Here is a 12,745-nt window from a genome sequence, read left to right on the forward strand (position 1 = left end):
GCTCCAGAAGCCTTAGACTTGCGTGGAGCATCATCCTTTGGTGAAAGTTCACTTGGTAAATAATGGCTATATGTACTATGCACCCAGATTCTATACTTTTATAGTGTTCGTCTTCAAGGTGAGCCAAAGAAATCTGAAACCAGCAAATTTCAGGTTCCTAGACAAGCAAGGGTAAAACATTTCATATGGAAATTTTTAAAAATTGCCAGCTATTTCAGTTGATTATTCTTCTCCTTATCGCAATCCACAAATATGAACCCAAATCTTGTTTTCTTCCCTTCCAGAATTTACATTCTATTTTCTCAAAGACATTCACATTAACACCCTACAATATCCTGTTTTTTACTTTTATTTTATTTTATTTTATTTTATTTAGTGTTTTTTATAAAGGGTCTTGCTATGCAGTTCAGGCCAGTCTTGGGCTAACTTTGTAACCCAAGCTGGTCTCAAACTTGCAGCAATCCTCCTGCCTCAGCCTCCTGAGTGCTGGGATTACAGGCATGCACCACTATGCCTGGCTCCTACATGTTTTTTTGGGAAAGAATGATTTGTCAATAATGTATTACCAGGATAAAGAAATTTGACACACACTACTTACATTGTAATTTGGTAATGGGCTGTTTCTAAGACATTTAATCTTCCTGCCTTGTAAAACTTAGTAACTGCTTCTTGTGTTTTGATCAAACCCTATAGTATTTTCAATGCAAAGATACTTTATTTAAAGAATGGATGCTTAAGAAAGGCAGTGTTGTGTGCCTACAGCCCCAGACACTCCCAACTGAGAAAGGAGTATCACTTGGGCCCATGAGGATTACTTGAGGCCAGCCTGGGCAAAATAATGAGACTCCATCTCAGAAAAGAAACAAAACAAAAAAAGACGATTTACTAAGTAATTTCATTCAATGAATTTTTGTTTGCAATGAACTTCCTATATTTAAATGTTTATTTTCCCACATTACAATTACTCAAAGTATGAGTATTATTTTCCATAAGAAAAAAGATGAATTATACCCAACTGTCAGCAGTAACTAGATAATTTTTCAGCTTTATTCTCTGCCTTCAAAATTAATATTACATTCTTTAAAAAATACCTTTGGTTTCTTCTACAGCAAGTTTATCACAAATCTGCTTTTCATAGGTACAAAGATGTTCCAAGGCTTCTCTATAGAGACCTGCTTCCCGAAGAACTTGATTTTGATATAAAAGTAGTTCACTATATTCATAATCCACTTTATCAGGGGATGTCTGTGTATAAATATAAGAAACACCAACTGTAAAAATTTTGGTTTCCTATTGGAAAAACATTTACACACCCAAAAATATGTTTAAAAGTCAACAGTAATACATGATTGATAAACTGACTTTTTGAAAAACTCCAAAGTATCTATATAAAGAGTTATGAAGTAAACACAGCACTTGCTTATAACCAATCAAATAAAAGAATAATTCTTAAGTACAAAAACATGGGAAAATTCATTAATAGAATTCAAAATAATAAATCTAGATGAATGAATAAGAGAATCTCCAATTTATAACTATCACAGTAGTCACTGATAGAGGTAAGCATCATAACCAATGAATGCTAAAACTCGTGGTAAAAGTTTGATGAGGAACGAGCTACTCAGTCTTGCATAGCTTATTAAATATAAAGAAAAACAGAAGCAAACTTGTAGGTGCAGATGCAACCTTAACACACTGGTGTGGTAATAATCAAACAGATGGAACAAATAGTCATGTGCCTCTTCATGTGATGAACTAAGAAGGGCCTTGTTATGATTCAGACGTATGTCTTTGAAAAGTCTCATTATTTTGAAGACTTGGTTGCTGATGAGCTTTTGAGAAGTGACTGGATCAAGAGAGCTCAAACTTGGCGAATGGATCAATCCATTGATGATATAATAATTTGGTGGCATTATTTAGGAGGTGGCAGAAACAGGAGGTGAGGCACAGCTGGAGTGGACTAGAGGATGTGACCTTGGAGTCTATACCTGATTCTTGGTCCCTTCCTGACTGGCTTTCTCACCCTTCCTACTTCCTGGCTGCCATGAGATGAGCAGCTTTCCTTTGCTATGCTCCATCACGATGTTGTTCCCTGTCACAGGCTTACAGCAATGGGCACAGCTGACCATGGACTGAAGCCTCTGGAACCACGAGCCAAAATAAACGCTTCCTCCTCTAAGTTGAATGTCATCAGTTATTTTGTCACAACAATAGAAAACCAATTAATACTAATCGTATCTGTGATTTCCTGCCAAAAACGCAAAACTTCACCTAATAATGAAGAAATATCAAACTGAAATTGAGAAATTGTGCAAAAACATTGCCTTGTGCTGCTCAGAAATATCAATGTCATGAAATACAAAGAACATCTTTTAAACTGAAAGAAACTGAAGAGAAATAATGACCCCATACATGCAAAGTATTATTTCAAACCAGATACTAAAAATGGCGAAGAAATATGCGAGAAAGTATATAACTAGGACCATATGTAAATGTTCAATATGGACTATGCCTTAGATAATAATAGTCTATCGATGTTAAAATTTCCTAATTTTGATCATCTATACCTATACAACTGACAATTATAGTTATTTTTAGAAAACAATGAAGCATGAGTAAAAAAGCTCTGAAATCAATTACTCTCAAATCCTTAAGAAAATTTAAATAGAGATATAAGTACCAAATATTCACATAAGTAAGTATATGGAATTCTTTGTACTATCCCTGCAACTTTTCTGTTAAGTTTGAAACCATCTTTAAAAAAAAGTCAATGCACATTTTTTTCTTTTAGTTATACTTTAGAATCAGACCTAATAAACTGGTCTGTTACTGTTTTACCTGTTGTGTTTTCCTAAATTCTTCTAAAATTTTTGCTGCCATTTCATAATCTTCTAATAAATGATAAGCAATAGCATAACCAATCCACGATGCTCTCTGTGCCGGTCGAAGCTGAAGTAACTGATACCTCGTTTCCTTTAAGGGAGGGGGGAAAAGTTCTTTTTATTAGGTTTACGGTGGAAACAAATGCTTCTTTAAAAGATCAGATCAATTCACCCTGCAACAGTACGCATTTTGCAAGGAAACAATGACAAAATAGTGTCAAACACCTATATTGTGTTGTTTTATAGAAGCAAAGAAATTCTTCAGAAACCCAATGACACCTCTAAGCTAATTTTATGATACCCTTCTTCATTCTCTATCTACTCTAAGAATAGAGATAACATGATAAACATAATACAAAGGAAAAACATTCGAAATTATTTAGAAAACAAAGTGCCTAAATAGTAAGTTAAGAGTTCAGCAAGTACTGCTGAAAAAAAAAGAAAAAAAAACAACAACAAAAAACCAAGAAAGCATTTGAAAGAGAGACTAGGTAAACTCAAGTCTGACATATGGGTTAAAATTGAAGGTACAAAAACATATTAGCCTTGGATTGGGGATGTAGCTTAGTGGTAGAGCAGTTGCCTAACACAAAGCCCTAGATTCAATCACCAGCACCACCAAAAAAAAGTCTCAATGAATTTAAAAAGACAAAACTTTACTCTCCAGATAATGTGGGAAGAAAGCACTATAGCTGCATGTTAATATCAGACAAAGCCATGGTCTATGTGCAAAGTGTTTAGTTTTTAACAAACTGCTTAAATCAACCCTACACAATAACCCAATTCATCTTCACAACTAAATAATTTTTAAAATCTGACTTTTCCAATCACAGACACTTTGGAGGAGGCGTTGAGTTATTTTTTTCTTAGAATAAAAAATTCTTTATTTCACTTACCCTGTAGCCCTCAAGATCTCGCATTTGAATTTGTAGTAAAGAAAGATCCCTTAAGATTTGAAGATTGTCTTTATCCCATTTTAGTGCATTTCTGTAACACTTAATGGCTTCATCATACTTTTTGTCTGACCTCTGAAGAAGGCCATAAACATGCCAACCTAAAGAATTTAGTTAAGGATACAACCTATAATCAAGAAATACTATTCCAAATGATGTCCTAGGAAGTGTGCAGAACTAGAACCATCTATAAAATTAAGAACTTGTTGGCAGGGAGGGGTGCTAGGCACGGTGGCAACATGCCTGTACCATGACTGAATTTCACAGTCTCAGGACCCTGGGAGATGGGAGTCAGGAGAACTGGAAGTGAGTCCAGCTTGGGCAATGTAGAGAGACCCTGACTCAAAATTAAAAAAGGGCCAGTGATGGGTGTGGTTCAGGGCTAAGGCTGGGTTCAATCCCCAGTACCAAGGGGGCTGGGGTGGTAAAAGGGAGTTTAATACAGTAGAAAACAGCACAATTTGTAGAACCAGAGAAAATTAAGTCAAGTCTATCTTAGGAACTCTGTAACCTTACAGAAGTTAGTCTTGTTAAGAAATAGTCCAGCTGGGTGTGGTGGCACACACCTGTAATTCCAGCACTTGAGAGGCTGAGGTAAAAGGACTGTCGTGAGTCTGAGGCCAGCCTGGGCTGTGTAGTGAGTCTCCCCGCCCAAAAAAAAAAAAACAAAGAAACACCACAGAAATAGTCCATACAGTAAAGTCCCGCAGGAATGACTCAATGGGATAAGTCTTCACTGGCTGCTACAAAGTAAATGCTCAGTATCAGGTAGGCATTTTCTTTGGCTAACAAGCCTTTTAGACAGTCCTGGGCATGGTACAAGGGCCCTAGAACCTACCTACATAGAAAGTAAAATATTCATTTATCGAAACAAATAATTACTTACAATTCCTAGGGTATAAGTGACCAAAAGTCTCATGTTTAAAGAACTTAAGGACACAGATAAATAAGCAAAATGATACCAGGTTGTAAAAAAATATATATATTTTACTTTCTAATCCCCTAATATAAGCCTTTTTTTTTTTTTATTGTAGATCTAAATTAATTACAACAGTCACTCAATCCTACCACCTTAGGTCTCTTTTCATTTTATTCCACCAAGGTAATCTTTCTAAAACACATAATCAAATGGAAAAAACATTTCCACTTCCCTTTCTAGAAATTTACAATGTCTCTCTCAGATTGGCACGAACTTCTAGCTACAGGTTTGGCGTGGGGTCCTCAACAGTCCATAAACTACAGAATGTCTACGATGGCATATATAACTAAAAATACATACTAAGTATTATAAATATTAACTGAAAACTAAACTTGTTTACAACATAAATGACAAAGTAAAGCTTGAAAAAAATCCTCCCAGCTGGTTGAGAGATCGTTTTAAAAATCTCAGAAACACTACCCTTCCAATTCAAACTTCTACTTTCTGAATTAATGACAATTCTCTGACCACTCAAAACATTTTAATACAACACTCAAAAATATTCTGTACATGTTTCTATTATCTTCCTTTACTGGACTGTTAAGTTTCTGGAAAGCAAAATCTGTACTGTTCTCTTCATATTTAAAGCAGTAGAGGCCCAGGAAACATCTGAAAACATTCTAAATGCTTCTGCTCTTAAACTGTGTTACCCACAAAAATAGGTACAAAAATATAGGACTATCCCTTTTTTATACATAATAAGAATGAGCCCTTAAGAGCACAAAGAAGCTGACCTGGATTTCGAATCTAAGTGAAGTACATTTCACTCCAAGCCTCCACTCCAAAGTCTGTGCTCTGAACCGTACACTTAATACTTCTCTCCTACTCCTTATATAGCCTTGTCTGAAGTTATGGTTATATGAAATCTGCATGATGGCTGTGTTAGACCTGCAAAGGTGCTATAACAAAAAATGTATGACTGGGCAATTTAGAAACAACAGAAATTTGTGGTTCATTGTTCAGGAAGTGAGAAAGTTCTAGATCAAGGTGTCAGCAGATTGACTATCTCAGAAATGGTATGTTCTACCTTTGTCCTCGTATGACTGGGGTCAAACACATTTCTGTAGCCCTCTTTTATAAGGGGGGTCAATCTCATTCACAAAGTCTCTATCCTAGCATCCTAAACCTCCCAAAATCATTACATTGGTGATGAGGTTTCAAGATATGATTTCAGGAAGTCATAAAAATTCAGACCATAAAATACTTTCCTTTTCCTAAAGAGTCAACAGAGCTTGCACAGTTTGCCTGCCTGCATTCTCCTTCTTTGTTTCTTTCCTCCCTCCCTCTCTGCCTACCTGCCTGCCTGCCTGCCTTCTTTCCTTCCTCTCTCCCTCCCTCCAACAGGGTCACCCTATGTAGCACAGATTGGCCTTGCGTCAAGGTTATCCTTCTGCCTCAGCTTCCTGAGTGTTAAAGATTATAGGCATGTCACCATGCCTGGCTTGTTTTTGTTTTTTGAAACAGGATATTGCTATGTAACCCAGGCCACTCTTGAACTCAATATTTAGCCCAGGGTGGGCCCTGAACTCAAAGCAACCCTTCTGCCTTGGCCTCCAGAGTGATGAGATTACAAGCATGTGCCACCATACTTGGTTCAGATATTTTTAAAAAGCAAGTCCCATTTGTCTGAGACATATGCATTGTTAAAACAAGTGTTACCTGAATGAAGGCAGTGGCTGTTCAATTGAAGAAAAATAATTTCCTCTGTAATTGCACTGTAAGAGGGATCTAAAACTTGACTGCTGCTGGGCATGGTGGTGCATACCTGTAATTCCAAGCACCCAAGAGGCAGAGGCAGGAAATTGCCTTACATTCGAGGCCAGTGTGGGCAACACCGTGAGTTCAAGGCCAGCCTGCACTATATAGTGAGACCCTGTCTCAAAAACAAAACAAAACAACAAAACACACACACGAATAAATAAAATAAAACTTCTGACTGCCAAATTGCTCCCTTGGCTCAAAAAACCCCACTCAATACTTACAAACATATTTAAAAAGGATACACACATGACTCTTCAAGTCATTTCTCAAACCTCTACGAACCAATTCATAAGCTTCTTCCTTTTTTCCCAAACAGTTCAATGTTAATCCTTTCATTGCCAGGGTTTCTATTTTTAATAATAAAGTAAAAATAAAAATAGTTACCAATAACAAAAATTATCCATAACCTCAAAGTAAATGCCAGTTTATGCTAAGAATTAAATACTTCATTTCAAGGAGCTTACCAGGACATTTTCAGCTTTATACAGAATTCAAGTACTTTTAAACCACTTCCTAGTCCAATTATTTAAATATAGGATGACGAAAAATTACATATTTTTCATTAATTTTATAAGGTAATATAAAGACAATTTTATCTAATTTATTCCATACAGGGGCTGGGGATATAGCTCAGTGGCATAAGCGCCTGCCTGGCAAGAGCAAGGTCATGAGTCTGTTCCGCAGTACCACAAAAAAAAAAAAAAAAAAAATTTATTCCATACTAAGAATCAACTGGTTGACAACAAGTTATATCATGTACAGGTACAAGTTCTCTATGATGAATGTGACCATTATGTATATCTAAAATTTACCAATAAAATCTGATTGGAAGATCTTGCTATGTTAAAAAAAAAAAAAAATAATCAATGGGTTGAAATGACACCTGCCCAAGAGAAGACCCAGATAATCAGTACTAAACAAATACACTGCCTATGTGACACTTGGGATAAACTGTTAAGTGGTTGAAATTGGCAAACCAAGCAGCATACATTTCTAGATTCTATTCTTGGAAGCAAGCTAGATTTTTTTTTAGACTAAACATACAAAATACATGCACATCTGACAAGCAAGATAATCTAGTAATGGAACTACTCATTTTCTAGGTCCCCTTCTGTCTCCCTTAGATGGAAGGTTTTTCTCTCAATAAATTCTTCCTACTCTTCAAAAACAGATAATCTAGTAATTCATATACTGATAATATATAATTAACTGTTCTTAAGTGAGTTATACGGAATGACCTTATGTAATTATTCTTTCAAAATATGAAAAAGTTTCTTGAAATCAGACTTTATTTCTGTGAATCTAAGTTAAATGAAGGTTAAATTCCTCTCCTGCTTAGAACATAAAATTACCTACATACCTGAGCTTTGTAAATTTATTTTGGGGCCAGGAATATAGCTCAGTGGCACAGCACTTGCCTTGGCAAGCTCAAGGTCCTGAGTCTGATTCCCAGCACCAAATTTAAAAATATATCTATTTTAAAATGACTGAGGTTACTATTAAATATGAAAGAAAAAATATCAAAAATCTGTCATTTGCAATCAATAGATTAAAAGAGTTGTGGGAAACACTAAGTTTTCAGGAAAGAAAAAAGGTTACTCGTTGTATAAAGTGCAGGTGAGTAACAGAGCCCAGTTAGAGAAGCCAGACAGGGGTGCAATACAGCCCTCTCTGGTCACGCAGCCAGTGCACATGCAGCATTCTACTTACCTCCATGTTCTGCAAATTTGGGATTAGAAAGAATCTGCTTACAGAACTTCAACCCATTTCTATACTGCTTGTGTTCATAACATCGCTGTCAAAGCAGAAAAGAAAAATGTGTTTAGCAAATGTAAAAATTTTTCATTCAATGTTAATTTTTCTCCCCAAAGTACTAGGGATTGAACCCAGGGCCTCACACATGCTAGGTATATGTTATAGTGCTGAACTCCATCTTCAGCCCTCAATACTAAATATTTTATTTTGTTAAATAAAACAGGATGGTACTTCCATATTCTTCAAAGTCCCACCAAGATGCCACTTAAAAATACACAAAGGAAAAAAGCTTTAAAGAAAAAAAAAGGCAGGTAAGATACAGATTAAGAAAAATCACAGGCTCACTACAAAAATCAACAGTCCCAGCCCCAGCTGCTCTAGAATAGCTTCCTTACTGGCATGCATATTCTCCCTGCCCTATGCTATCAATGATACGCTCAGCAGGCACAGAGCCTTGGGAGAAAAGGAGAACAGACTGAATCACTCTGGAACTTTCATTAAGCATATGTAGCCCCCAAACACACAATGACCAAGAAACTAAATTTACTGTTGCTATTTACTTAGCAGAAAGCCTAAAAATAGTTTTTTCTTCAAACAGTAAAAACTAAGCTATGACATAAAGACTAATCTAATAAAAAGGAACAAAGGCACGACTTGTTGCTACTTCTAGGGAAAAAGGCTAGTAAGTGTCACTGTTCATAAAATCATTACCATTCTAAGATATTTATTCCTGGGAAAATGCAGTCCACTTTCTAAGACACAGAACAAGACAAAGATGACCACTTTCACACTTCTATACCACACAGTACTGGAAATACCAACCACACCAATCCAGCAAGAGAAAGAAAAAGAATGCTTTCCCAAATTGGGAAAGAGGAAGTCAAACTACCAGTCTGCAGATGACAAGATCTCATAAAGAGAACCTCATATGCCACCAAAAAAGTTTTAGAACAGATGATTAACCAAGTTTCAAAATACAAAATCAATAACTAGCCAGATGTGATGGCACATATCTGTAATTCCAGCACTCGGGAGGCTAAGGCAGGAGCATCGTTGCGAGTTCGACACCAGCCTGGGCTACAAAGTGAGCTCAAGGCCAGCCTGAACTGCACAGTGAGACCCTGTCTTTAAAAAAAAAAAAAAAAAAAAAAAAAAATCAATAACCAAGTACCAGCAGCACTGCTGTACGCAGTCAGTTATCTGAAATCAAAATCAAGAAAACAATCCCATTTACAATCCTAACTGTAAAAATAAAAACCTAGGAAAGAGGTGAAAGAGCTTTACAATACAACTATAAAGTACTGATTAAAAAAAAAAGAGGGCACAAAAAATGTAAAGATAGGTCATGTTCATAGATTTGAAGAATCAATGTTAAAATAACCATGTTACCCAAAGTGTTCCTTTTAACACGTAAGGATCTCAGTGCAACTCCTATAAAAATATCGATGACACTGATGTCTAATGGTTCACTGAAAGAAACAGTTAATGCTTTATTTTTTGACCAATTTTACATGCTTATATCTGATAATCTGAACAACTAATTTGAAGACAACAATGTGCAATATAACAACCATTGTTGAATTCCTATCATCTTGCTTGGTGAAACTCTGCATCATTTTTTTGTTTTTATTTTTCATTCTCTTTAATGGTTTGATCAATCTTGCATTCTTACATCTGGTAATCTGAGCAACTTCGTTGAAGATAACAATATGTAATATAACAACCGCTGTTAATCCCTATCATTTTATTCTGAAACCCCGTACCATTCTTATTGTTTTTGTTTTGTTTTGTTTTTGTCTATGTTGTTGGCATCTTGTTATTGTTCTTCCTTTTTTTCATGCGCTTTAAAAAAAAAATCAGGCTGGGCGTGGTGGAGCACGCCTGTAATCCCAGCACTTGGGAGGCTGAGGCAGGAGGATCACTGTGAGTTCAAGACAAGCCTGGGCTACAAGGTGAGCTCAAAGCCAGCCTGAACTGCATAATGAGACCCTGTCTCAAAAAGACCATCTCCACAGAATTAGGGGGAAAATCCTAAAGTTTGTAAGGAACCACAAGATACCCTGCATAGTCAAAGCAATCCTAAGCAAGAACAACAAAACAGTAGGCATTACAATATTACCTCACTTCAAAATATACTACAATGCTGGATGTAAGTGGCACACAATTGTAATCCCAATACTCTGGGAGACAAAACCAGGGGGTTAGAAAGTTGTGTAGGGAGGGCCGGGGATATAGCTCAGCGGCACAAGCCCCTGCCTGGCAAGCACAATGTCCTGAGTTCAATTCCCGGCACCAAAAAAAAAAAAAAAAAAGAAAGAAAGAAATTGGTATCAATTATTATCATTACTTTTCCCGGTACTGGAGAAAAACCAAAAAAAAAAGAAAGTTGTGTAGGGGATGATGACTCTTAGCATATCATTTAATGATAGAATAATTCTAGTCTTAATGCAAGCCTCAAAATGTGTCTTGAGAAACATCTCAGAGGGTTGTAAAGAGTTAACTTTGCAGTCCTGACTTAGCCCTGGAATGTTTCTCCAAAGACAAAGAACACCAGGGCCCAGATAACCACCTATGACCCTGCCTGGGTTGTCTCATCCCTTCCCTGGCCCTAGATAAACATTGTAACCATAAAGGAAATGTATGGCTATCTAAAAGGGGACATATAGAACAGAGTACAGAAAGTATATATCACTGTGGTTGGGCTCATGACCGGAGCCTGACCTGGTTAGATGGCACAAGGAAAACAACATGTGGCCAGGGCTACAACATTCCAATCTGTTACCAAGGAAACCAAAAATGTATATAAGCTGGGAACAAAGACAGGTCCACGCCCACTTCCCTGACTTGCAAGTTGGGATGAGAGGTAAGCAGTCTAAATTAAAACTTTGTCTGTTCTCTTTGGTCTCTTGTGGAATACAGCCCGAATTTTTTTGTAACAGTTGGAGCCCAGCCCGGGCAAATTAGCAAGATCCTGTCTCAAAATTTAAAAAGTAAGCCAGACATGGTAATGTATCCCTATAATCCCAGCACTCAGGTAGCTGAGACAGAAGGATTTCCGCAAGTTTAAGGCCAACCTGAACTACACAGAAAGACCCTGTCTCTAAAAACCAAAATAAGTAAAATAAAATAAATTAATAAATTAAAAATAGACCCAAGGATGCAGCTCAGTGGGAAGGCCCTGGGTGCAATTCCTAGCACCAAGAAAAAAATAAACATACACGCACATACACACACGCAAGCATACACAAACCTATAGTAATCACAGCAGTACAGTAGTGGCACAAAAACACACCAAAGGGACAGAGTACAGAGCTTAGAAACAAACTCACACATCTATAATTTATCTTTGACAAAGATGCTAAGAACATACAGAGTAGAAAAAATAGTCTTTTCAATAAATGATAGGGGAAACTGAGATATGTATATGCAGAAGAATGAAACTCGACCCTTCTCTCCTCCCAGTTACAAGAATCAACTCAAAATAGATTAAAGACTTAAATATAAACTATGAAACTACCAGAAGGAAATATATAGAAAACACTTGCCCCAGGACACTGGACCAAAATTTTTTTTGAACAACACCGTAAAGACTCAGAAACTAAAAGCAAACACAGACAAATGAGATTATATGACAGTTTTTTAAAAAGCTTCTGTTCAGCAAAGGAAACAATTATTAAAGAGACAAAATAGAACAGGAGAAAATATTTACAAACCATACATCTGACAAAGAGCCAGAATGAACAAAGAATTTAAAGCTCAATAGCAGCTGGGTGTGGTGGCGCACACCTGTAATCCCAGAGCTTGGGAGGCTGAGGCAGGAGGATCACTACAAGTTCAAGGCCAGCCTGGGATACATAATGAGTTTAAAAAAGGGGGCGGGGGAGAGAACAACACATACCAATGGGCAACAAGTGTATGAAAAAATGCTCAGTATCACTAATCATTCAGAAAATACAAATTAAAACTTCAATGAGATATCACCTCACTCCAGTGAAAATGGCTGTGATTTTGAGAGATTCAATGTAACAAGTGCTGCCAAGGATGTAAAGAAAAGGGAACCACCCCCGGGCGCACGGGGAGCCTCGGGCGGGGAGCGCCAGTCGGCGGCTCACTCCCGGCCTCATAGTTCCCCTGAAGGAGGGCTTCCGGCGCACAGGGAGCCACAGGCGGGGAACGCTGGTCTTCCGGCTGGCTAGCTTCCTGCCTAGTAGGCTCCCGGAGGGAGGGTCCCGGGTGCATGGGGCACCACGGGCAGGGAGCACCGGTCTTCTGGCTGACTAGCTTCCTGCCTCATAGACCCCCGGTGGGAGGGCCCCCAGTGCATGGGGAGCCATGCGGTGGCGAGTGCTGTTGCACGCCGGCCCTTAGGCCGGCCACCGCCGCTCAATTGAGATCTATCATGACACAGAGAAACA

The 12,745-nt window shown here is 37.6% G+C and overlaps 1 protein-coding gene across 6 annotated transcripts in view; it reads right to left on the reverse strand.

The window, feature by feature from the left end:
- Naa15 (N(alpha)-acetyltransferase 15, NatA auxiliary subunit) overlaps window positions 1–12,745 on the reverse strand; it is a 93,388-nt gene that overhangs the window by 40,429 nt on the left and 40,214 nt on the right. For all 6 annotated transcript variants that reach the window (XM_013515313.1, XM_013515312.1, XM_005386690.2 and 3 more), the window contains exons 2-6: window positions 8,286–8,370; window positions 6,818–6,922; window positions 3,779–3,936; window positions 2,839–2,973; window positions 1,092–1,245 (exon numbers count right to left, since the gene is read on the reverse strand). In XM_013515313.1, coding sequence (XP_013370767.1) covers window positions 1,092–1,245; window positions 2,839–2,973; window positions 3,779–3,936; window positions 6,818–6,922; window positions 8,286–8,370 — 637 coding nt within the window. The remainder of the gene's footprint in view (window positions 1–1,091; window positions 1,246–2,838; window positions 2,974–3,778; window positions 3,937–6,817; window positions 6,923–8,285; window positions 8,371–12,745) is intronic.

The sequence above is a fragment of the Chinchilla lanigera genome, unplaced genomic scaffold (assembly GCF_000276665.1).
Source record: "Chinchilla lanigera isolate Chin_1 unplaced genomic scaffold, ChiLan1.0 scaffold00027, whole genome shotgun sequence".
Classification (NCBI taxonomy): Eukaryota; Metazoa; Chordata; class Mammalia; order Rodentia; family Chinchillidae; genus Chinchilla; species Chinchilla lanigera.